The sequence below is a fragment of the Ailuropoda melanoleuca genome, chromosome 10 (genome assembly GCF_002007445.2).
Source record: "Ailuropoda melanoleuca isolate Jingjing chromosome 10, ASM200744v2, whole genome shotgun sequence".
Lineage (NCBI taxonomy): Eukaryota > Metazoa > Chordata > Mammalia > Carnivora > Ursidae > Ailuropoda > Ailuropoda melanoleuca.
This window is the reverse complement of record NC_048227.1, coordinates 6,665,424-6,690,229: the sequence shown is the minus strand read 5'-3', so window position 1 is coordinate 6,690,229 and position 24,806 is coordinate 6,665,424. Positions and strand designations below refer to the sequence as shown.

Here is a 24,806-nt window from a genome sequence, read left to right as displayed (position 1 = left end):
TTTTGGAGAAACAGTCTCTCGTGCTTGGATCCCAGTCAACATGCTAAAGGACTTCCAGGAGCTGTCCCTGGAGCTAGCTGGAGGGGTAAGCAATCTTTGGGGAGGGCTCAGTTGTGATACAGGGAACCCGAAAACCAAATCTGCCCCTTATTTAACCTGATTTTCTCCGGGAGAAGCTGTGTTGGGAGGAAGTCCCATGTCTAACCAAGTGTGCAAGAGTGAGGTTATTCATGGGGACTCTTCTTTCTACCACGATTGGTCTTCTTCCTGAAGACTGCAGTTTCCTACAGTTTAGCCAAGGCAGGTGTGGCAGACGTGAGGGCACATATTAACTCAGGGTTTCTCAGGGTACCATTTGGAGCCTGGTAATTCTTTGTTGTGGAGCGCTGTCCTGTGTATTTTAGCAGGTTTAAGAGCATCCCCGGGCTCTACTGGCATCTAGCCAAGGGATGCGACTGCCCCTGGCCTCAGTTGTGACAACCAAAAAAATTATCCCTAGACATTGCCAAATATCTTCTGGGAGGCAAAACCTCCCCTGCTTGAGAACCACTGAATGAACTAAATATTTCCTGCCTATAATCACTTTGGGTTCAACCAGCCTTAGAAATGAGCAGAGGCCGAGCAGTTCTGGGGTCTTCAAAAATCAGGTACTATTAAATCAAGCAGCTGGATCTGAAGAAATTAGTGAGAATCTTAAAAGTGGAATCACCTGAGCTCCTTTAATCTCGTCTCTCCAAATTTCCGTGGGATTTACTGTGGAGAGGACACCAAAGTGTTGGTTGGCAGTATTGCTAGGAATTGGTAACAGGTTTGTTATGGGAGGATAAAGTGAGATTATGACTCTCAGCTCAAAAGATTAAGAATAGGAGTATCATATCAATAACAGGAACTGCAAATAAACATAGTTAAGATAGTGTCTGGTGAGTAGCAGTATACTGGAGTCACTTCTTTAACATTTATCATTGACTCTAATCTTCCTCTATTTCAGAAAAAGTTCAGGAACAAGGACTGCAACCAGAAGCTGGGAGCAGCCCTGACGATGGCTCAAGAGGCAGAACGGATCAGTATTCAGGTGGGACAGTGTTCAGACCACACACCTGCTCCTCTTTGGGACTTGGGACACAAAGCAAACCATATACTCTCTACTATAGAAAAGTGGCTTGCCCTATCCCATCATCCAGTCTTAGTCTTAGAATTAGTCTTTTCTTCCCAAGCCAGATTCCCCTGACTCCTTAAATCATTTATTCTTTCCCCTACCCTTGGACAAATGGGATCTTCTCTCATCCCACAGAGAGACTGTGTGTAGTAGGGGACATCCTACCTCCCTATTTAACTTTAGATCTCAGCTGTACGTGTCTTAACCTTTCTTTTATGCAGGGTCCGTGTTTACCCTCAAATTCTGTCTTTGGGGGTGTGGTGGAGAATGACAAACTGAATTATAAATAAACTGGAAAAAAGATTATAGTAATAGAGCATATAATAATATAACATAAATATATAATACAGAGATAATTTTATAATGTATTATGATAGTTATAATCTTCACAGAAATTAGATAAACAGAACATGAAATTTCAAGTGAAAATAGTACAGACTATGAATATAAAGTCCATAACTAAAGTCTTAAAGACAGAGGGCAAAAACCATCCCTGGGAGAGTAGCGAATGAATCTTTGTTTCTTGGTTCCCTCAGGAACGGGTTAACTTGTTTGGTTTCCGGAGCCGATACACTGGATCTGACAGTAATGGGGAAGGAAAAGGTAAGATCAGTAGGAGGATGAGGACTAGAGAGGGAGGTCCTTCATGAGGGCAGCAACTGAACCTTAATTTTAAATCCAGTGTCATCCACCTAGTTCTGGATTCTCTAATAGGAGGCTGTCCACGAATGCCATTGACCAAGTGTTCAGGGTGGATGGATGGGTAGATGGATGGGCGAAGAGAGGAATGGAGGAAAACAGAGGGTGGGGGGGGTGCATGTTGAAGAGTGGACGGGACTTTGGAAAAGGTGGAGGTGTGATCATCTAGGGCCATGTTTTTCAAGAAAATGCAACTGGGACATGAAAGGTAGAGTTAGAAGACTGCTTCTCTGGGATCGGCACCATTAATTCATTATCTAATTTATTGGTAAATTCTTTAGCCTGTCCTTCCTATTCCTGCTCTAGACCTAAGGCTTTCTGGGGCTAACAGCCCAGATTCCTGCTCGGAGAAAGAAGAGGAAGAGTTGGAATTGGAGGCAGAGGAGTTGGAGGAGGAAGAAGAGAAAAAGGTAAGATTGATCTTGGGGAATTGCTTTTAGGAGGTTCCTATAAGATGTCTGGTTGGCATGGATTCATATTTACTAGGGAACCATCCTATGCCTGCCTTAGGGGGGCCCTGACTAGCTGGTCTTATCTCTTAAGGGTCTTCAGGGAAGGAGACTCTTCTCTCTCCTCAGTTATTCTAATATCTCACATTTCTAGGAACTTATCTCTTGATTATCATTTCAGTTCTTAATGTAGTTCTTTGGTTCTTACTGGAGCAATTTCAGACAATAGCAGGTTGCCTCTCTTCACTCTCAGTCCTCCCCTGTGTGGACACTTGATTTTAAGTGTCTTTATATTCATTCACTTGTCTCCTTAGGCTCTTTTCAAGCATATGAAATATAGATTTTGTAAAAATTTTTGAAGATTTATTTATTTGAGAGAGAGAGAGAGAGTGTGTGTGTGTGTGCAGGAGGGAGGCGCTGAAGGAAAGGGAGAGAGAATCCCAAGCAGACTCTGTGCTGAGTGAGAGCCCGACACAGGGCTTGATCTCATGACCCTGAGATCATGACCTAGCTGAAACTAAGAGTTGGATGCTTTAACCGACTGAGACACCCAGGCGCCCCAGCCTGAAATACAAATTAAAAAAATAATACTTGAAAAGACTTTTTCTTAGAGTGGTTCTGGGTTCACAGAAAAATTGAGAGAAAAGTACAGAGAGTTCCCATATCCCTCCTGTCTCTACATATGCATAGCCTTTTCCGTTATCAACACCCTCACCAGAGTGGTGTATTTTTTTATAGTTGATGAACCTACATTGGCACATTGTAATCACCCAAAGTCTATTGTTTACATTAGGGTTCATTCTTGGAGCTGTAATATTCTCTTGGTTTGGAAAAATATAGAACAATATACATATATCATTATAGGATCATACAGAATATTTTCACAACCCTAAAAATCCTGTGTGCTCTATATTCACCCCTCTCCCTGCAACCACTGATCTTTTTATTGTCTCAATAGTGTTGCCCTCTCAAGAACATCATATAGTTGGAATCCTGCATATGTATCCTATTCAGACTGGCTTCTGAGAAATATACATTTAAGTTTCCTTCATGTCGGGGCGCCTGGGTGGCACAGTGGTTAAGCGTCTGCCTTTGGCTCAGGGCGTTATCCCGGCGTTATGGGATCAAGCCCCACATCAGGCTCCTCCGCTGTGAACCTGCTTCTTCCTCTCCCACTCCCCCTGCTTGTGTTCCCTCTCTCGATGGCTGTCCCTATCTCTGTCGGATAAATAAATAAAATCTTTAAAAAAAAGAAGTTTCCTTCATGTCTTTTCATGATTTGATAGCTTGTATCTTTTTTTTTCTCTGCATTTTTCCATTTCCTGGATGTACCCCATTTATTTATCTATTCACTTACTGAAAGATACCTTGGTTGCTTCCAAATTTGGACAATTATGAATAAAGCTGCTATGAACAGCTGCATACAGGTTTTTGTGAGAAATAAATTTTCAACTCCTTTGGGTAAATACCAAGGAGCTTGACTGCTAGATTGTATGGTAAGAGCATGTTTAGTTTTGTAAGATAACAAATTGTCTTCCAGAGCCGCTATACCATTTTGCATTCCCATCAGCATTGAATGAGATTTTCTGTTGTTCCACATCCTTGTTAGTATTTGGTGCAGTCAGTGTTCCAGATTTTATTCCTTCTAATGGGTGTGCAGTGGTATTTCATTGTTGTTTTAATTTGCACTTCCCTGATGACATATTATGATCTGGAGCATCTTTTCATATTCCTCTCGGCCTTCTGTGTATCTTCTTCAGTGACATGCCCATTAAAGTGTTTGGCCCATTTATTTAATTGGGTTGTTTATTTTCTTATTGTTGAATTTTATGAGTTGTTTTTATTTAGGTAACAGTCCTCAGTCAGATGTATCTTTTGCCAATATTTTCTTCCAGTCTGTGGCTGGTTTTCTCATTCTCTTGACATTGTCTTTTTCAGAGTGGACATTTTTAATTGTAATGAAGTCAACCTATTAATTCATGGATCATGGCTTTGGTGTTGTATATAAAAAGTCATTGCCATCCCCAAGGTTATCTATATTTTCTCCTATGTTATCCTCTAGGAGTTTTATAGTTTTACATTTTTACATTAGATCTATATTACATTTTGAGTACATTTTTGTGAAGAGTGTAAGGTCTATGTCTAGGTTCGTTTTTTTGCATGTCCAGTCGTTCAGCATATTTGTTGAAAAGACTGTCGTTGCCTTTGCTCTTTTTTTTTTTTTTAAAGATTTTATTTATTTATTCGACAGAGATAGGGACAGCCATCGAGAGAGGGAACACAAGCAGGGGGAGTGGGAGAGGAAGAAGCAGGCTCATAGCCGAGGAGCCTGATGTGGGGCTCGATCCCATAACGCCGGGATCATGCCCTGAGCTGAAGGCAGACGCTTAACCGCTGTGCCATCCAGGCGCCCCTGTAAATGTATTTTCTCTTCCTTATGATTTTAATATTTTCTTTTCTCTACCTTTATTGTAAGAATACAGTATGTAATACATAGAATGTATAAAATACATGTGAATCATCTGTGTTATTGGTAAGGCTTCCAATCAACAGTGTAGGCTATTAGTAGTTAAGTTTTGGGGGAGTCAAAAGTTATATACCGATTTTCCACTGTGTGAGGGGTCATCACCCCTTACCCCTGCATTGTTTAAGGGTCAACTGTGTTTATTTCTTCCCAATATCTATATCTTTTATTTCTTTTTGTCTTACTGCACTAGCTAGAACTTCCAATATGATGTTGAAAAGGAGTGATGAGAGGGGACATCCCTTGCCTTGTTCCTGATCTTAGGGGGAAAGGCTTCTAGTTTCTCAGCATTAAGTATGATATTAGTTATAGGTTTTTTGTAGATGTTCTTTGTCAAGTTGAGGAAGTTACCCTCTCTTCCTAGTTTACTGAGAGTTTTGACCATGATTGGGTGTTGGATTTTGTCAAATGCTTTTTCTGTATCTATTGGAATGATCATGTGATTTTTCTTTTTTAGCCATTGATATGATGGATTACATTAATTGATTTTCATTTTTTTAAANTGGATATCAAGGAAGGAAGGGTTTTTATAGGAAGGAGGATAGTAATGGTCTGGAAGTGGCGATGAGTAAGGATGTTGCTGACCCCACTTTCTGGCCTGGGGTGTGAGAGAGGGAACAGACTCCACTTAGAGGGCTGTGGGTGGGGTCGGGTAGAGGCAGTGTCATTTGTGCATCACCAGGTTTCGAAAAGGAGATGGATGTTCAGAGAAGAAGTTGAAAATATGTGGACTTTTTGTTGCTCTTGTCTAGAATTCCAAAGAACATAGTGGAAGAATTTGGGATGGAGAGAGGAGAGCCTGTGAGAGGCATTGGGTCAAGTTAGCAGATGCTGGAATAAAGAAAGGTGGGAATAAGGGTTTGGAAGGTAATGGATACAAGGAATGCTTGGCCTTTGAGCAAGCCCTGAAGTAAATAATTGGTTGAGTTGGTAGGCTTATCTCTGTCTTTTGGAAGGGGTTAAGCTCAGGGCTGTTGGTCCCAAAGACTGCAACTTGGTGATTTGGTGACAGGTAAATCGGCTGGGATTCAGATAGGAACTCTGGATGTTGTACACAAAAGAGATGCTGGTTAGCCCTTCAAAAGAACTTTCCAGTAGTGACAGGCCAGCAGAGAACGAGGCACTAGCTGGAAGGATGCCAAACTTTTCAAGAACCATCAATACAAAAACCACTCTTTTTTTTCCCCTAGGGGAAAGAGAGATTGATAGTACGGCATAGGAGAAAGATGGAGATATGAGACCTGGGGTCCAAGTTTAGATCTGCCACCAATTTAGGCTGATCTTCAGCAAGTCAATTATCTTCTCTGAGCTTAGTTTTCCCATTTATAAATCTAGGATTAGACTCATTGCCTAAGGCTATGTGATTTTGAAGGGGGTACATTGATTTTCGTTGGACTGAAGAAGGAAGGGCATTTTTTTGTTTCATTTCATTTCAGTTTTGCTTTTTTTTTTCTTCTCGCAGGTCAATGTCTTGTCTGGGTCCAGTGTTCCTCCCCAGACTGTGAGAAGTGGAGGCGGCTTTGTGGGAACATTGACCCCTCAGTGCTTCCAGATAATTGGTCCTGTGATCAGAATACAGGTAGAAAGGACTGGAGATGTTTTTTGTTTTGTTTTGTTTTTTAGTTTTTAATGGTTCTTCCCTTTCTTTCTCTGTATGTATCCCTTAGATTAAATATGTCATAGATGTAGTTATAATTCCAGGGATCCTTGTAGTGTTTGGGAGAGAGGAGGGATCATCCTGTCATATGAAGATGAATCTGGCATGATGGGCTAGAAGAAGACACCCTGAAGGGTTATGTTGTAGGAAGGGCCTGGGATCTAAATGTAAATTCTGAGTGAATTCCCCCTTCTTCAGCATTAGTCTGACCCTGTTGGTCCTGATTAGATTGTTGGTATTGGGTTGTGGATAAGAAGGGATATGGGATATATGGGGGAAAGCAGGTGAGAGAGAGCCAGTGGCTTAGAATTCTAGAATGTTTGAAACCTCTTAGAAGAGATTATAATGATCTAGCCCAGCCCAATTATTTTTACAGATGAGACAACAGAGTCTCAGAGAAATGACTGCCATGATGTTATGTAGATGGAAGCAGGGTCGGATAACGTGGGATATACACGGAAGTTTAGAATCTCTGTAAAGTACAACGAGGCAGCACTCCTGCTCTAGCTGTAACTGCGTTTCCTCCACGGGTCTTTGTTCTTCCTCCATGCCTGTCTCCCAGGTGCCCTTTTGGTCCCACCTGCTGCCTATTCTTCTCCTCTCTCCTGCCCTCATCCAGATTTTTCCCTGATGGGGTTCTTTCCTTCCCTTCATTCCATTTCTCTTTTTCCAGACTCGAGGTATAATCGCTGTGACATCCCTGAGGAGTCCTGGACAGGGCGTGAGAGTGATGTGGCCTATGCCTCCTACATCCCAGGATCCATCATCTGGGCCAAGCAATATGGTTACCCCTGGTAGGGCACCATGGCATAGTCACAGCATCCTTCCATGAACTTGGAAGTGGTAGATTCAAGCAGAGAGGGAAGGAAATGGAAAGCATTTATCATGGAAATGGTACCTGCCTTAGAAAGAACATGGGATGAGGGAAAAGATAAAGTACTAAGCCTGGAGACTTCAAAATAATGCATTTTCTAGAGGTTTCACAGTTGAAGTGGTATCTCCCTGGGAAAAAAGGTCTACCACTTCTACCCTGAGTAGATAGAAAAAGGAAGGTGGCTTTAAGGCATTTTTTTAAACATTGAGATGTGACAGATATAGAAAGTAGAGAGAATCAAGAAGGGTAGGATAGTTTCTTCTTTGGAGATGTCCCTAATCAGAAGATTTTTTTCTCAGGGTTGATAGAAGGCCTCAAAGGGTAAGATACTCTTACCAGGAAGATTTTGAGCCTCTTTGTACACTGAGAGGTCACTTTAGTCATTTGGTAGACTACTGAGGGAGATTCACAAGGGGGGGTCTATCTCTGGGATCCTTTTTTTTTACGAAATATATTTCCCCTTTCTGTACATGTGTATTGAGTTTGTGTTGTGTTCGTCTAAACCCTTCCTCTTCTGTCCCCTAAACCTGTCTGTCTTCTCCAGGTGGCCAGGCATGGTAGAATCCGATCCTGACCTGGGGGAATATTTTCTTTTTGCTTCTCATCTTGATTCCCTGCCGGTGAGTTTTCCTGGGTCAGGGTAGGAAGGTGCTCAGGCCAAAGTAATGAACAAATCCATCCTAACAGGTGTACAGAGTTGGAAACAGACACAACCAACAGACATCAGCAGAAGCAGACCCTCAACTAGAGTGACAAACACAGAAATAACTACCCACGTATAGAAATAAACTTGTACCTGATTAAATATTGCATCATTACCAGGACATTTGTGGTTCTGATAAATGTGCTTTGGTTAGGATTCCTGAGGAGGGAAGCCCAGCCGACTGAGGTGTGGTAGCTGGGTCAGGTTTATGGCATCAGATGAGGCCCAGCACCTCCTGCCCTTTATGAATCCTCAGTTCTCGCCCCACCTTTTCTGGCTAGGGGGCCAAAGCAAGGAGAAGGACAAGAGGCTGTAAGAAAACCGTTTTTTAATTTCAGTCTAAATACCATGTGACATTTTTTGGAGAAACAGTCTCTCGTGCTTGGATCCCAGTCAACATGCTAAAGGACTTCCAGGAGCTGTCCCTGGAGCTAGCTGGAGGGGTAAGCAATCTTTGGGGAGGGCTCAGTTGTGATACAGGGAACCCGAAAACCAAATCTGCCCCTTATTTAACCTGATTTTCTCCGGGAGAAGCTGTGTTGGGAGGAAGTCCCATGTCTAACCAAGTGTGCAAGAGTGAGGTTATTCATGGGGACTCTTCTTTCTACCACGATTGGTCTTCTTCCTGAAGACTGCAGTTTCCTACAGTTTAGCCAAGGCAGGTGTGGCAGACGTGAGGGCACATATTAACTCAGGGTTTCTCAGGGTACCATTTGGAGCCTGGTAATTCTTTGTTGTGGAGCGCTGTCCTGTGTATTTTAGCAGGTTTAAGAGCATCCCCGGGCTCTACTGGCATCTAGCCAAGGGATGCGACTGCCCCTGGCCTCAGTTGTGACAACCAAAAAAATTATCCCTAGACATTGCCAAATATCTTCTGGGAGGCAAAACCTCCCCTGCTTGAGAACCACTGAATGAACTAAATATTTCCTGCCTATAATCACTTTGGGTTCAACCAGCCTTAGAAATGAGCAGAGGCCGAGCAGTTCTGGGGTCTTCAAAAATCAGGTACTATTAAATCAAGCAGCTGGATCTGAAGAAATTAGTGAGAATCTTAAAAGTGGAATCACCTGAGCTCCTTTAATCTCGTCTCTCCAAATTTCCGTGGGATTTACTGTGGAGAGGACACCAAAGTGTTGGTTGGCAGTATTGCTAGGAATTGGTAACAGGTTTGTTATGGGAGGATAAAGTGAGATTATGACTCTCAGCTCAAAAGATTAAGAATAGGAGTATCATATCAATAACAGGAACTGCAAATAAACATAGTTAAGATAGTGTGGTGAGTAGCAGTATACTGGAGTCACTTCTTTAACATTTATCATTGACTCTAATCTTCCTCTATTTCAGAAAAAGTTCAGGAACAAGGACTGCAACCAGAAGCTGGGAGCAGCCCTGACGATGGCTCAAGAGGCAGAACGGATCAGTATTCAGGTGGGACAGTGTTCAGACCACACACCTGCTCCTCTTTGGGACTTGGGACACAAAGCAAACCATATACTCTCTACTATAGAAAAGTGGCTTGCCCTATCCCATCATCCAGTCTTAGTCTTAGAATTAGTCTTTTCTTCCCAAGCCAGATTCCCCTGACTCCTTAAATCATTTATTCTTTCCCCTACCCTTGGACAAATGGGATCTTCTCTCATCCCACAGAGAGACTGTGTGTAGTAGGGGACATCCTACCTCCCTATTTAACTTTAGGTCTCAGCTGTACGTGTCTTAACCTTTCTTTTATGCAGGGTCCGTGTTTACCCTCAAATTCTGTCTTTGGGGGTGTGGTGGAGAATGACAAACTGAATTATAAATAAACTGGAAAAAAGATTATAGTAATAGAGCATATAATAATATAACATAAATATATAATACAGAGATAATTTTATAATGTATTATGATAGTTATAATCTTCACAGAAATTAGATAAACAGAACATGAAATTTCAAGTGAAAATAGTACAGACTATGAATATAAAGTCCATAACTAAAGTCTTAAAGACAGAGGGCAAAAACCATCCCTGGGAGAGTAGCGAATGAATCTTTGTTTCTTGGTTCCCTCAGGAACGGGTTAACTTGTTTGGTTTCCGGAGCCGATACACTGGATCTGACAGTAATGGGGAAGGAAAAGGTAGGATCAGTAGGAGGATGAGGACTAGAGAGGGAGGTCCTTCATGAGGGCAGCAACTGAACCTTAATTTTAAATCCAGTGTCATCCACCTAGTTCTGGATTCTCTAATAGGAGGCTGTCCACGAATGCCATTGACCAAGTGTTCAGGGTGGATGGATGGGTAGATGGATGGGCGAAGAGAGGAATGGAGGAAAACAGAGGGTGGGGGGGGTGCATGTTGAAGAGTGGACGGGACTTTGGAAAAGGTGGAGGTGTGATCATCTAGGGCCATGTTTTTCAAGAAAATGCAACTGGGACATGAAAGGTAGAGTTAGAAGACTGCTTCTCTGGGATCGGCACCATTAATTCATTATCTAATTTATTGGTAAATTCTTTAGCCTGTCCTTCCTATTCCTGCTCTAGACCTAAGGCTTTCTGGGGCTAACAGCCCAGATTCCTGCTCGGAGAAAGAAGAGGAAGAGTTGGAATTGGAGGCAGAGGAGTTGGAGGAGGAAGAAGAGAAAAAGGTAAGATTGATCTTGGGGAATTGCTTTTAGGAGGTTCCTATAAGATGTCTGGTTGGCATGGATTCATATTTACTAGGGAACCATCCTATGCCTGCCTTAGGGGGGCCCTGACTAGCTGGTCTTATCTCTTAAGGGTCTTCAGGGAAGGAGACTCTTCTCTCTCCTCAGTTATTCTAATATCTCACATTTCTAGGAACTTATCTCTTGATTATCATTTCAGTTCTTAATGTAGTTCTTTGGTTCTTACTGGAGCAATTTCAGACAATAGCAGGTTGCCTCTCTTCACTCTCAGTCCTCCCCTGTGTGGACACTTGATTTTAAGTGTCTTTATATTCATTCACTTGTCTCCTTAGGCTCTTTTCAAGCATATGAAATATAGATTTTGTAAAAATTTTTGAAGATTTATTTATTTGAGAGAGAGAGAGAGAGTGTGTGTGTGTGCAGGAGGGAGGCGCTGAAGGAAAGGGAGAGAGAATCCCAAGCAGACTCTGTGCTGAGTGAGAGCCCGGCACAGGGCTTGATCTCATGACCCTGAGATCATGACCTAGCTGAAACTAAGAGTTGGATGCTTTAACCGACTGAGACACCCAGGCGCCCCAGCCTGAAATACAAATTAAAAAAATAATACTTGAAAAGACTTTTTCTTAGAGTGGTTCTGGGTTCACAGAAAAATTGAGAGAAAAGTACAGAGAGTTCCCATATCCCTCCTGTCTCTACATATGCATAGCCTTTTCCGTTATCAACACCCTCACCAGAGTGGTGTATTTTTTTATAGTTGATGAACCTACATTGGCACATTGTAATCACCCAAAGTCTATTGTTTACATTAGGGTTCATTCTTGGAGCTGTAATATTCTCTTGGTTTGGAAAAATATAGAACAATATACATATATCATTATAGGATCATACAGAATATTTTCACAACCCTAAAAATCCTGTGTGCTCTATATTCACCCCTCTCCCTGCAACCACTGATCTTTTTATTGTCTCAATAGTGTTGCCCTCTCAAGAACATCATATAGTTGGAATCCTGCATATGTATCCTATTCAGACTGGCTTCTGAGAAATATACATTTAAGTTTCCTTCATGTCGGGGCGCCTGGGTGGCACAGTGGTTAAGCGTCTGCCTTTGGCTCAGGGCGTTATCCCGGCGTTATGGGATCAAGCCCCACATCAGGCTCCTCCGTTGTGAACCTGCTTCTTCCTCTCCCACTCCCCCTGCTTGTGTTCCCTCTCTCGATGGCTGTCCCTATCTCTGTCAGATAAATAAATAAAATCTTTAAAAAAAAGAAGTTTCCTTCATGTCTCTTCATGATTTGATAGCTTGTATCTTTTTTTTTCTCTGCATTTTTCCATTTCCTGGATGTACCCCATTTATTTATCTATTCACTTACTGAAAGATACCTTGGTTGCTTCCAAATTTGGACAATTATGAATAAAGCTGCTATGAACAGCTGCATACAGGTTTTTGTGAGAAATAAATTTTCAACTCCTTTGGGTAAATACCAAGGAGCTTGACTGCTAGATTGTATGGTAAGAGCATGTTTAGTTTTGTAAGATAACAAATTGTCTTCCAGAGCCGCTATACCATTTTGCATTCCCATCAGCATTGAATGAGATTTTCTGTTGTTCCACATCCTTGTTAGTATTTGGTGCAGTCAGTGTTCCAGATTTTATTCCTTCTAATGGGTGTGCAGTGGTATTTCATTGTTGTTTTAATTTGCACTTCCCTGATGACATATTATGATCTGGAGCATCTTTTCATATTCCTCTAGGCCTTCTGTGTATCTTCTTCAGTGACATGCCCATTAAAGTGTTTGGCCCATTTATTTAATTGGGTTGTTTATTTTCTTATTGTTGAATTTTATGAGTTGTTTTTATTTAGGTAACAGTCCTCAGTCAGATGTATCTTTTGCCAATATTTTCTTCCAGTCTGTGGCTGGTTTTCTCATTCTCTTGACATTGTCTTTTTCAGAGTGGACATTTTTAATTGTAATGAAGTCAACCTATTAATTCATGGATCATGGCTTTGGTGTTGTATATAAAAAGTCATTGCCATCCCCAAGGTTATCTATATTTTCTCCTATGTTATCCTCTAGGAGTTTTATAGTTTTACATTTTTACATTAGATCTATATTACATTTTGAGTACATTTTTGTGAAGAGTGTAAGGTCTATGTCTAGGTTCGTTTTTTTGCATGTCCAGTCGTTCAGCATATTTGTTGAAAAGACTGTCGTTGCCTTTGCTCTTTTTTTTTTTTAAAGATTTTATTTATTTATTCGACAGAGATAGGGACAGCCATCGAGAGAGGGAACACAAGCAGGGGGAGTGGGAGAGGAAGAAGCAGGCTCATAGCCGAGGAGCCTGATGTGGGGCTCGATCCCATAACGCCGGGATCATGCCCTGAGCTGAAGGCAGACGCTTAACCGCTGTGCCATCCAGGCGCCCCTGTAAATGTATTTTCTCTTCCTTATGATTTTTATATTTTCTTTTCTCTACCTTTATTGTAAGAATACAGTATGTAATACATAGAATGTATAAAATACATGTGAATCATCTGTGTTATTGGTAAGGCTTCCAATCAACAGTGTAGGCTATTAGTAGTTAAGTTTTGGGGGAGTCAAAAGTTATATACCGATTTTCCACTGTGTGAGGGGTCATCACCCCTTACCCCTGCATTGTTTAAGGGTCAACTGTGTTTATTTCTTCCCAATATCTATATCTTTTATTTCTTTTTGTCTTACTGCACTAGCTAGAACTTCCAATATGATGTTGAAAAGGAGTGATGAGAGGGGACATCCCTTGCCTTGTTCCTGATCTTAGGGGGAAAGGCTTCTAGTTTCTCAGCATTAAGTATGATATTAGTTATAGGTTTTTTGTAGATGTTCTTTGTCAAGTTGAGGAAGTTACCCTCTCTTCCTAGTTTACTGAGAGTTTTGACCATGATTGGGTGTTGGATTTTGTCAAATGCTTTTTCTGTATCTATTGGAATGATCATGTGATTTTTCTTTTTTAGCCATTGATATGATGGATTACATTAATTGATTTTCATTTTTTTAAAGATGTTTATTTATTTATTTGATAGATATAGAGATAGCCAGCGAGAGAGGGAACACAAGCAGGGGGAGTGGGAGAGGAAGAAGCAGGCTCATAGCCGAGGAGCCTGATGTGGGGCTCGATCCCATAACGCCGGGATCATGCCCTGAGCTGAAGGCAGACGCTTAACCGCTGTGCCATCCAGGCGCCCCTGTAAATGTATTTTCTCTTCCTTATGATTTTAATATTTTCTTTTCTCTACCTTTATTGTAAGAATACAGTGTGTAATACATAGAATGTATAAAATACATGTGAATCATCTGTGTTATTGGTAAGGCTTCCAATCAACAGTGTAGGCTATTAGTAGTTAAGTTTTGGGGGAGTCAAAAGTTATATACCGATTTTCCACTGTGTGAGGGGTCATCACCCCTTACCCCTGCATTGTTTAAGGGTCAACTGTGTTTATTTCTTCCCAATATCTATATCTTTTATTTCTTTTTGTCTTACTGCACTAGCTAGAACTTCCAATATGATGTTGAAAAGGAGTGATGAGAGGGGACATCCCTTGCCTTGTTCCTGATCTTAGGGGGAAAGGCTTCTAGTTTCTCAGCATTAAGTATGATATTAGTTATAGGTTTTTTGTAGATGTTCTTTGTCAAGTTGAGGAAGTTACCCTCTCTTCCTAGTTTACTGAGAGTTTTGACCATGATTGGGTGTTGGATTTTGTCAAATGCTTTTTCTGTATCTATTGGAATGATCATGTGATTTTTCTTTTTTAGCCATTGATATGATGGATTACATTAATTGATTTTCATTTTTTTTAAAGATGTTTATTTATTTATTTGATAGAGATAGAGATAGCCAGCGAGAGAGGGAACACAAGCAGGGGGAGTGGGAGAGGAAGAAGCAGGCTCATAGCGGAGGAGCCGGATGTGGGGCTCGATCCCATAATGTCGGGATCACGCCCTGAGCCGAAGGCAGACGCTTAACCGCTATGCCACCCAGGCACCCCACATTAATTGATTTTCAAATGTCAAACCAGTCTTGCATGCCTTGAATAAATCCCACTTGTTCATGGTGTGTAATTCTGTTTATACATCGTTGGATTTAATTTACTAATATTTTGTTGAGGATTCTTGTATCTCTTTTCATAAGAGATATTGGTCTGTAGTTTTCTTGTAATGTCTTTGTCTGGTTTTGGTATTCAGGTAATGGCCTCATAGTACAAGTTAGGAAGTATTCTCTGTTTCTTTTCTCTGAAAGAGATTATAGAGATTAGACATAATTTCTTCCCTAAATGTGTGGTGGAATTCACCAGTGAATCCATAGGACTGGTGCTTTCTGTCTTGGAAGGTTGGCAACTAGTTACTGATTCAATTTTGTTAATAGATAAAGACTTATTCGGATTGTCTGTTTCTTCTAGTGTGAGTTTAGACAGATGATATCTTTGAAGGAATTGGTCCATTTCATCTTGGTTATCAAATTTGCATAGAATTTTTTATAGTATTCCTTTATTATCCTTTTAATGTTCATGGACTCTGTAGTGTATTTTCTGTTATTAGTAAATTGTTTCCTCTTTTTCTTGTTAGCTTGGCTAGAGGCTTATCAATTTTATTGATCTTTTCAAAGAACCAGCTTTTTTGTTTCATTGATTTTCTCTACTAATTTCCTGTTCGCATAATCTCATCAATTTCTGCTCCAATTCTTATTATTTCTTTTCTTCAGCTCATTTTGGATTTAACTTGCTCTTCTTTTTCTAGTTTCCCAAGGCTGAAACTTAGACTATTGATTTTGGAGCTCTCTTCTTTTCTAATATATGTGTTCAGTGCTAAATTTCCCTCTAAGTACTGCTTTTGCTGTATTCCACAAATTTTGATAAATTGTGTTTTCCTTTTCATTTAGTTCATATTTTAAATTTCATTTAGTTCAATATTTTAAAATTTCTCTTGAGATTTCTTCTTTGATCCATGTGTTATTTAGAAGTATGTTATTTAATCTTTGTGTATTTGGGCACTTTTTAGTTATCTTTCTGTTACTGATTTCTAGTTTAACTCTGTTGTGGTCTGGGAGCAGACACTGTATGATTTCTATTCTTTTAAATGTGTTAAGTTTTGTTTTAGGCTCAGAATGCGATCAGTCTTGGTGAACGCTCCATGTGAGTTTGAGAAGAATATGTATTCTGCTGTTGTTGAATATAATGAAGTAATTTGTAGATGTCACTTATATCCAGTTGATTGATAGTGTTGTTGAGTTCAGCTGTGTCCTTCCTGATATTCTACTTGTATCCATAGATCTATCCATTTTTGATAGAGTGGTGTTGAAGTCTCCAGCTATGATAATGGATTCAACTATTTCTTTTTGCAGTTCTATCAGTTTTTGCCTTATGTAGTTTAGTGCTCTGTTGTTAGGCTCACTTTAAGGATTGTTATGTGTTCTTGGAGAATTGACCCCTTTATCATTATGTGATGCCGTTCTTTATCCCTGATAACTTTCCTTGCCTTGAAGTCTGCCTTGTCTGAAATGAATAGAGCTACTCCTGCTTTCTTTCGATTAGCGTTAGCATGGTGTGTTTTTCTATTTACTTTTAGTGTGTGTGTGTGTGTGTGTGTATATATATCTTTATGTTTAAAGTAGACTTCTTGTAGACAACATATAATTTGGTCTTGGTTTTTAATCCACTCTGACAATCTCTGTCTTTTAATTGGTGTATTTAATTTTAAAAAAATTAAAAAAAAAGATTTTATTTATTTGACAGAGATAGAGACAGCCAGCGATAGAGGGAACACAAGCAGGGGGAGTGGGAGAGGAAGAAGCAGGCTCCCAGCANTATAACGCCGGGATCACACCCTGAGCAGAAGGCAGACGCTTAACCGCTGTGCCACCCAGGCGCCCCTAATTGGTGTATTTAGACCATTGATATTTAAATTAATTATTAANTGGGATCACACCCTGAGCAGAAGGCAGATGCTTAACCGCTGTGCCACCCAGGCGCCCCTAATTGGTGTATTTAGACCATTGATATTTAAATTAATTATTAATATAGTTGGATTAATGTCTATAATATTTGTTACTATTTTCTGTTTGTTGCCCTTGTTCTTTTTTCTTGTTTTTGTTTTCCACTTTTTTTCTGCCCTGTTTCTTTTTTTTAAGATTTTATTTTTTAAGCAATCTCTACATCCAACGTGGGACTTGAACTTACAACCTCAAGATTAAGAGTCTCATGCTCTACCAAATGAGCCAGGCAGGCATCCCCAAGTGGTTTTTTGTTTTGTTTTTTTATTTTTTTATTTTTATTTTTTTTAGACTTTTTAAATTTATTCGACAGAGATAGAGACAGCCAGCGAGAGAGGGAACACAAGCAGGGGGAGTGGGAGAGGAAGAAGCAGGCTCATAGCAGAGGAGCCNATAGCAGAGGAGCCTGATGTGGGGCTCGATCCCATAACGCCGGGATCACGCCCTGAGCCGAAGGCAGATGCTTAACCACTGTGCCACCCAGGTGCCCCTGTTTTGTTTTTAGAGAGAGGAAATGTGTGTGCAAGTGGTGGGGAGGGGTAGAGGGAGAGGGGGAGAGAGAGAGAGAATCTTAAGCAGGCTGCATGCTCAGGGTGGAGCCTGACTCGGGGGTCGATCTCATGACCTGAGCCAAAACCAAGAGTTGGATGCTTAACCAACTGAGTCACCCAGGTGCCCCTCCCCACCCCACAAGTGGTTTTAACTGAGCATTTTATATGATTCCATTTTCTCCCCTTCCTTAGCATATCAGGGAAGGTATTCTTTTTCTTTGGCTTCTTCTGGGCTTTTTCTTTTTCTTTTTTTCCCTTTTTTTAAAAGTTATTAAATTCCAGGTAGTTAACATACAGTGTAATATAGTTTCAGGTGTATAATCTAGTGACTCAGCACTTCCATACATCACCCGGTGCTCATCACTAGTGTACTCTTTAATCCTCAGGGCTTTTTCTTTAGCTTTGATTTTCTGTAGTTTGAAAATAACATGCCTTCATATGGTTGTTTGGCATTTATCCTTCTTGGTGTTCTCTAAGCTTCCTGAATCTGTGGTTTGGTGTCTGACATTAATTTGAGAAACTTCTCAGTCATTATTGTTTTTAATATTTCTTGGGTTTCTTTCTTTTTTCCTTCTCCTTCTGGTATTTCCATTGTGCATATGTTACACATTTTATAGTTGTCCCACAATTCTTGGGTATGATGTTTTTTTTTTTTCCAGTCTTTGTTCCCTTTGCTTTTCAGCTTTGAAGGTTTCTGTTGAGATAACCTCAAGCTCAGGGATTCTTTCCTGATCCATATTCAGTCTACTAACAAGCCCATCAAAGGCATTTTCTTCATTTCTATTACTGTGTTTTTGATCTCTAGCACTTCCTTTTGATTCTTTCTTAGGATTTTCATCCTTTTGCTTACGTTGCCCATCTGTTCTTGCATGCTACTTTATCCATTAGAGCCCTTTGCATATTAATCATATTTGATTTCAGTTTCTAGTCTGACAATTCCATGCCATGTCTGGTTTTGATACTTGTTCTGTCTGTTCATATTGTGTTTTTTGCCGTTTGATATGCCTTGTAGTTTTTTTCTTGATTGCCAGACACAATGTACCAGGTAAAAGAAACAGTTGTAAATATGCCTTTATTTATTTTTTTAAAGATTTATTTATTTATTTTGGTGGGGGAGAGAGGGAGAGAGAGTGCAAGTGGGGGGTAGGGGCAGGAGGAGAGAGAATCTTAAGCAGACTCCCCGCTGAATGTGAAGCCTGACTCGGGTTCGATCCCACAGCCCTGAGATCATGACCTGAGCCTACATCAAGATTCGGATGCCCAACCAACTGAGCCACCCAGGCACCCCTAATATGCCTTTAGTACTGTAGTGGTAAGGGTCAGGAGAGGGGATGTGTTCTATAGTCTTACTATTCGGTCTCATGTCTTTTTTCTTTTTTAAAATTTTTTACTTATTTAAGTAATCTGTACACTCAATGTGGGGCTCGAGCTCACGACCCTGAGATCAAGAGTTGTACCCTCTTGTGACTGAACCAGCCACGCAACCCTCGATCTCACGTCTTTGATGAACCCGTGCTCTGGACTGTGAACATCGCAGTGTTTCTTAGTGATTCCCCCCCATTAGGTGGGACAAGATGGCTAGAATGGGCTGAGGTTAAATATTCCTCTTCCCCCGGGACAGTTGGGCTCTGATCATACCCTGGTTAGGTTAGGCTGTGGTTAACTAGTTTCTCCTGAGAGCAGGCCTTTTTCAGAAGGATAGAGTGCTCTGGTATATTTCAAAATGGTTCCTTCCCCCTCCTCCTGCTGGAAGCATGAAGGGATTGTTCTCTGATACCTTGTGTGAGAACCTGGCAAGACTCCTGAGGTCAAACTCAGTCTGGGAGCCCCTATAAGACTGGGCACCACTGGAGTTTTTTGTTTTTTTTTTTAACTCTCAGACTTGTCTGCATTGAACAATTTATTTAGTACTGTTGAGGCTTTCATGCCCTGGAAGTGGTTCTTGTGAGAACTGCTGGTTCTTCTGCTTATGAGTCTGTGCCCTGTTAAGTTATGACTCCCTGCATTTGCCTGTCTCTTCAGTCTTGAGGACAGTAGGTTGGTGGCCCTGTGTCCTTACCTCTTTTATCAGAACAAAAAGAGTTGTTGATTTTTCAGTCTGTTCAGCTTTTTTACTTGTTGTTAGAACAGAGTGATGACTTCCAAATCCCTTACATGTAGAACTGGAAACTAGAAGTCCTGAAAGATAGATTTTTTACTTTCTCTTTTAATTATTTTTTTATTGAGGCAAAATTGGTCTATAACATATGTAGGTTTCAGGGGTACAATATTGTAATTCGATACTATGTGCACTATGAAGTGATTAACACTAAGAGTCTAGTTATTTTTTTTATTTTTAATTTAACATTTTTTTTTATCATGTTCATGACCTAACTTTATTTCTTTCTTTTGTGCATAAAGCCTTGTACTGACTAATACCAAATAGAATGGAAAAGAGAACAGTTTTATCTCTGCTGTCATTGATTTAAACAGTATCAGGCTACAGAACCTAGTGTGACTCCCCTAGCCATGCATCATTTCTGTAGCATCCCACTCTATTAAAAACACAATTAGATGAGTTCATTTACATTTTATTTTTCTCTTCCATTCTTAGGACCCGACTTTGCCCAGTCCTAAGCCAGCCAAAATTCAGACAAAAAAACCCAAGGCAAGAGGTAAGCAAGCCAGCTGGGAACAGGTATGGGCTACCATTAAGGCAGAGCAGAGGCAGACAGTGGGAGGGGTCTGCAGGTCACGGGATCTTACTGACTGTCTCAGCTCTAAAATCCGCAAAAATGGTGAAGATTCCTACTAGTGTCATCAGGGTAGCCGTAGCCTCCGCACTTCTGTATTCTGATTACAAAATCTTACATTAAAGGTGGAATGAATGTCTTAAATTCTTAGCCAAGAAGGATGACTTCCTGGAAGAGACAGGCTATGAGGAAAAACATAATGAAGAAGGTCCAGGACAAAAAAGAGGGGTCAGAGAGAGAAAGAAAGAAAGAAAGAAAGAAAGAAAGAAAGAAAGAAAAATATTTGGGAAAAAGGAAGGAAACGAGAGAACTCTCTAGATGGAGAATAAGCAGAGGATGAAGGGCAGAGACTGTGGGGAGTCTATGGACCCTTGCTGAGCTGTCATTTAGAGAGAAATAAACAAATGTCCCTAATGGTTGGGGGGTGGGGGTGATGCAGGCTTAGCAGATGGACGAGATGGGACCCTGCAAAAGAAGACAACGAAGAGATCTCTGGGAAACAAATCTGCAGTTCCTCCCGTACCCATAATAGGAAGGAAAGAAGGGCATGGAAAATCGGAGCCTGACCAGCCAGGTAAGGCTCAGGGCCTGGGCAAAACTATGGGAAATGAGATTCAAGTCTGTGTCTCGCCTCCCTGGATCATTATTTAACTTTATAGCTTCTCATCACTTTTAAAAAGAACAAAAATTAAGGGTGCCTGGGTGGCTCAGAGATTAAGCGTCTGCCTTCAGCTCAGGTCCTGGTATCGAGCCCCTCGTCGGGTTCCCAGCTCAGCGGGGAGTCTGCTTCTCCCTCTCCCTCTCCCTCTCCCTCTCCCTCTCCCCCTGCTTGTGCTCTCTCTGGCTGTCTGTCTCTCTCCAATGAATGAATAAAATCTTTTTTTTAAAAAAAGGACAAAAGTTAGGCATCTCAGATTACAGTGTTGTACACACTGTAGAAACATAATGGTTATTGAAGTGATTTGATCCAAGGACAGAAGAATGGTGAGGAAGGGGGAACTGACATTTATTGGGTACTTCTGTGAGCTGGGTAGATAGAGACTCCTTGCTGGTTCCCTTTAATTCTTTCAGTATCTCTATGACTGAACAGTTGCCGTTTTAGAGACTAAGGCCCAAAGGGTTTAAAATTTACTCAAGACCCATGACTAGCATATGGCTAGGTTCATGGCTTGTATCCAGGTCTTTCTAACTCCAAAGCCCCCCTCCCCTTTTTTCTATTGAGAAAGGTCATTTTTCCCAGAGACTTTTTTGGAAATAGGAATTGAGGAATTTGACTTGTAAAAGGTAAGTCCAAATGGCCTAATAGGACTCTCAGTTTCATCACTTTTTCACCCAGGCCCTAAGAAAAAATTTAAAGCTCCCCAAAGCAAAGCCTCAGGAACCAGCTTGTCTGAGGACAAAGAAGCTAGAATGGTGCCCAAGGACCTGACCCCATCAGCTCATCGCGGGGCCTGTCCTGTGGTGGGGAAAGAAGGCTGGAAGTGTCCTCAGGAGGCTGGAAGTATGCCCCCTGACGATGAAGCCTCCAGTGACCTGGACCTGGAGCAACTCCTGGAAGATGCTGGAGAAGAGCTGGAACAGCTGGAGGAGCCACGGTGTGGAGATGCGGCCGGCGAGTTCACCTTGGCCTTCTTCGAGGAATAGCTGTGCGCACCTGCCTCCCTGCTGCTCTCTCACCCCCTTCCCTGCCAGCAGCAGGGAGAGACCCTCAGAGGGTCTCTGAGAAGCTGCTACATGTGGGGCTTGTTCACTGGCTACAGGTTAACTGGCTAATGTCCCAGCTGTGTGGTTTACAAGTTAATAAAACAGTTTACATCTTTCCAGCTTTCTGTAGTTGGTCTCTAACCACATGCTTCCCTGCAGCTTCCCTCCCTCCCCTCCGCTCCTGTGGAACGCCCGTTTCTATGCGAGGCTGGCACAGCATGGGGATCTGGGAAGGCTGGGACACCGGAGTCCTGGGAGAAGGCTGTCGGGAAGGGCCGGTCTGGGTTCAGACCCAGCTCAGCCACTTACTAGGTGCGTGGCCTGGAGAAAAGCGCTAACCATTGTGGTTCTCTTCACGCTCCAGGTGAGTGCATCCAGTCCCGGGTCAGCTTGTTGGAGATGCTTAAATGAGGTGGTGCGCTGGACACATGCTCGTTCTGATGGTCGGGGAAGGAGAACGGGTAGAGGAGGGGCAGACCCTGGGTTCTGGGCTGGCTACCAGCTTTCAGGCTTATTGGTCCCCAGAGGCAGTCACCAAACTCCAGTACTGGGGGAGGGATCTCAGCGTGAGCTCTTTAGTATAGTTCATTTTTGGTGAGAAGGAAAAGACAGAAGTGGAAGATGCCATCAGTTTTCTCCTTAGATGCCTTCGGGCAGATTCTGCGGGTACTTTTATTCTTCTGGGCAAAGGCTGGGAAGGTGGAGAGGGAATTGGAGCAGATGGCTCTGTTTCTCTGAGGTCCTTGGTGGCCTTCCACACCACTGGCTCTGAGCCTTCTGTGTCTGGCTGGCGTTATTATCAAAGCTGTGACCCGCTGGGCAGCTTAGTCAAGGAGGTCATCCTCCAGTCCCACTCATCAGGCCTTTATGAGAGAGTATAGGGTCTCCTTCTGGGGAGGGATGCAGGGAGGTGGTACTGGTGATGAGGAGCTGGAGAGGGAGAGGGAGGCATAGAGGACGCCGCTGTTGTCCTGGGCTTCATCCTGGTGAGAAGGAAGGAGAAGGACGTGAGACAGTGGAAGGGGAGCTGTCCCCACCTGAGAGCAGTAATCTGGCACCTGAGTGCTCCACCGACACTGCGAGCAGTCCCTCTATTCCCTCTATCCCACCTTCTCCAAACTTCTCTTTAATTCCTTCAGGCACTAGTCTGAGATGCTTACCTTGGGCTCCAGCTTAGGCTGCAGCTTGGGGTCTGTTTGTTGTCCTAGAAAAAAATTAAGGCGTGCCAGGGTCAGGTGGCATGCTGGCCAGGGTAGAGAAATGGGCAGGGGCCTCCAGCAGTGAGGTCATCGGTGTCCAGACCGGGGTCAGGCAGGAGGGATGGGTGGGGCACGTGTGTGAGCAGGGAGTGTGTGAGGAAGGATAGGCCAAGGTGTAGAGGGGCGGAGTGATGGGGGTAAGAACTTACTTTTAATCCCAATGTTCTCATACTTCTCCTCAGTTTTTTGGGAGGATCCCCTGTATAGGAAGGAGAGGGAGGAAAGTGGGTTAGAGGCTGGGCAGAAGAGATTTCAAATCTGTCTGGGGCTTGTTCTCTGTGTGGGGGGCTCTGCGACCCCCTGACACTCTGAGGTGAGCTCTGGTTTGAGGCTCCTGGAAGATTGAGAGGCAGTTTGCAGTGTAGCCAGTAGAGGTCCCAAGGGCGAATTGAAGGTGGATTGTCCTGGTGAAGGGGCTTTGTTGGAGGAGCCTTGGGAAGGGTAAAGTCTTGTCTGCCCTGCAGCATTGGTACAAACGAAGAATGAACACCAGCACCACCCATCTCAGGTCCTGGCAGGTGCCCAGCCCAGAAGGGAGAGAGGGGAGGGAAGGGGCTGGAGAGAAGGAAAGAAGTTGGGAAGATGGGCTGGAGGGAAGGGGAGGTGGGAGGGTGAAGAGGAAGAGGGCTCCAGAGGGACGGAGCGGGGGAGAGGCTAGGAGCTGAGGAGGGAAGTGGCTCTGAGAAAAGAGACATAGACTGGGAAAGGACCCGTAGAACGCTGTGCTCTTCCCATAAGGAACTTCCTGTTTCCCAAGCAGGACAAGCACTCACCTGGCTACGGTTTGGGCTTTAGAGTGCAGACCTGTAGGGAAACAGAACATGTCAGGGTGCCAACCATAGAGGGCATCTCTCCCCCCTGCCATCCTTCTTTGTGTGCTCTAAGACCAACCCCCAGAGAGACCAAGGCAGTGGAGCAGCTCTGTTGGACCCACCTGGGACTCAGAGTGACACCTGCTGGCATCCTGAGGCGTCCCAACCCTGTCCTGCGGATGTCTTCAACACCAAATCTGGAGACCAGCTGTTGCCTGCATCTTTTCCCTCCCTCTGTCCCCCTCACTCTCTCTCTCTCTCAGCTTTCCCTTTGTGTCCTTCCCCATTCCTAGAATCCCCAAGCATCCCTCAAACTTTCTCCTTCTACTGCTGAGGCCCTGCCAACCCATTCCTCTCCTTCCACCGTTGTCTCAGCCTCACTGCTTCCTCCTGCCCTGAAACACTGGCTTTTTGTACTTTTTGTGGCGGTTGTTTCTCTCCTGCCTTGGGAACTTCATAGCTGGGACCTGGGTCTGTGCTGCAGCCCATTCCTCTCCACCCTCCACCACTGAAACCCGCCGGTCTCCCCACCGCCCTCTTCCCTCCTCATCCTCCCGAGTTTCTCTGCGGCATTTCCCAAGGATTGGCCCCTGCTCCGCAGACATCCGCTCTGCCACCCAAACCATCCTGGGAGGTCCCATCATCCACAGAGACAACCCTCTGAACACATGGGACTCATGTCCCCCAAACTCCAGTGCCCTCTACTCTGCCATACCCTGGGGTGTTTTGTTTTGTTTTGTTTTCTCTGGGACTGAGAACTCTGAAATATTAAATGCCAGCATCATTTTTATGCTACGTCTTTCTTTCCTTCCAGGTTTCTCTTACCATCATCCTGCTTGCTATACCTGTGTTTTGAGCCCCCAAACTCTTATCCCTTAATAATCCACTTTCTTTTGGGCTGTGCAAGCTCCCTGCTGATCCTCTACTCTCCACTCCCCCTCTCACGAGCCCCTTGACCTCTCCCGTTCTCCTGTGCTTCTTCCACATTTAGCTGACACATCTTTAGTTCTGGATGCA

General features: G+C 42.8%; 2 protein-coding genes across 2 annotated transcripts; one reads left to right on the top strand and one right to left on the bottom strand.

Moving 5' to 3' along the window:
* LOC117795075 (zinc finger CW-type PWWP domain protein 1-like) lies at window positions 1–21,658 on the top strand. Its single transcript, XM_034669530.1, has 13 exons — window positions 1–85; window positions 989–1,072; window positions 1,693–1,759; window positions 2,162–2,265; window positions 5,581–5,695; window positions 6,291–6,407; window positions 7,159–7,279; window positions 7,904–7,979; window positions 8,401–8,505; window positions 9,407–9,490; window positions 10,111–10,177; window positions 10,580–10,683; window positions 21,506–21,658. The coding sequence occupies exons 1-13, from the start codon at window positions 41–43 to the stop codon at window positions 21,656–21,658; spliced, it is 1,242 nt and encodes a 413-aa protein (XP_034525421.1). The 5' UTR covers window positions 1–40.
* On the bottom strand, window positions 19,469–24,782 carry PILRA (paired immunoglobin like type 2 receptor alpha). The gene is made up of 4 exons (XM_034669903.1): window positions 23,751–24,782; window positions 23,127–23,176; window positions 22,879–22,922; window positions 19,469–22,701 (listed from the first exon to the last, which is right to left on the bottom strand). Exons 1-4 carry the CDS (start codon window positions 23,840–23,842, stop codon window positions 22,576–22,578), a joined length of 312 nt encoding a protein of 103 aa, XP_034525794.1. The 5' UTR covers window positions 23,843–24,782; the 3' UTR covers window positions 19,469–22,575.
* Window positions 24,783–24,806: the final 24 nt, after the last annotated feature.

Excerpts from the sequence above, each read along its gene's own strand:
- LOC117795075 (XM_034669530.1), top strand. The coding sequence starts at position 41 with ATGCTAAAGGACTTCCAGGAGCTGTCCCTGGAGCTAGCTGGAGGG. Across the intron at positions 86-988 it reads CCCTGGAGCTAGCTGGAGGG|AAAAAGTTCAGGAACAAGGA; the intron begins GTAAGCAATCTT and ends CCTCTATTTCAG. Across the intron at positions 1,073-1,692 it reads CAGAACGGATCAGTATTCAG|GAACGGGTTAACTTGTTTGG; the intron begins GTGGGACAGTGT and ends TGGTTCCCTCAG.
- PILRA (XM_034669903.1), bottom strand. The coding sequence starts at position 23,842 with ATGGCAGGGGGGAGAGATGCCCTCTATGGTTGGCACCCTGACATGTTC. Across the intron at positions 23,177-23,750 it reads AAAGCCCAAACCGTAGCCAG|GGGATCCTCCCAAAAAACTG; the intron begins GTGAGTGCTTGT and ends CTTCCTATACAG. Across the intron at positions 22,923-23,126 it reads TGAGAACATTGGGATTAAAA|GACAACAAACAGACCCCAAG; the intron begins GTAAGTTCTTAC and ends ATTTTTTTCTAG.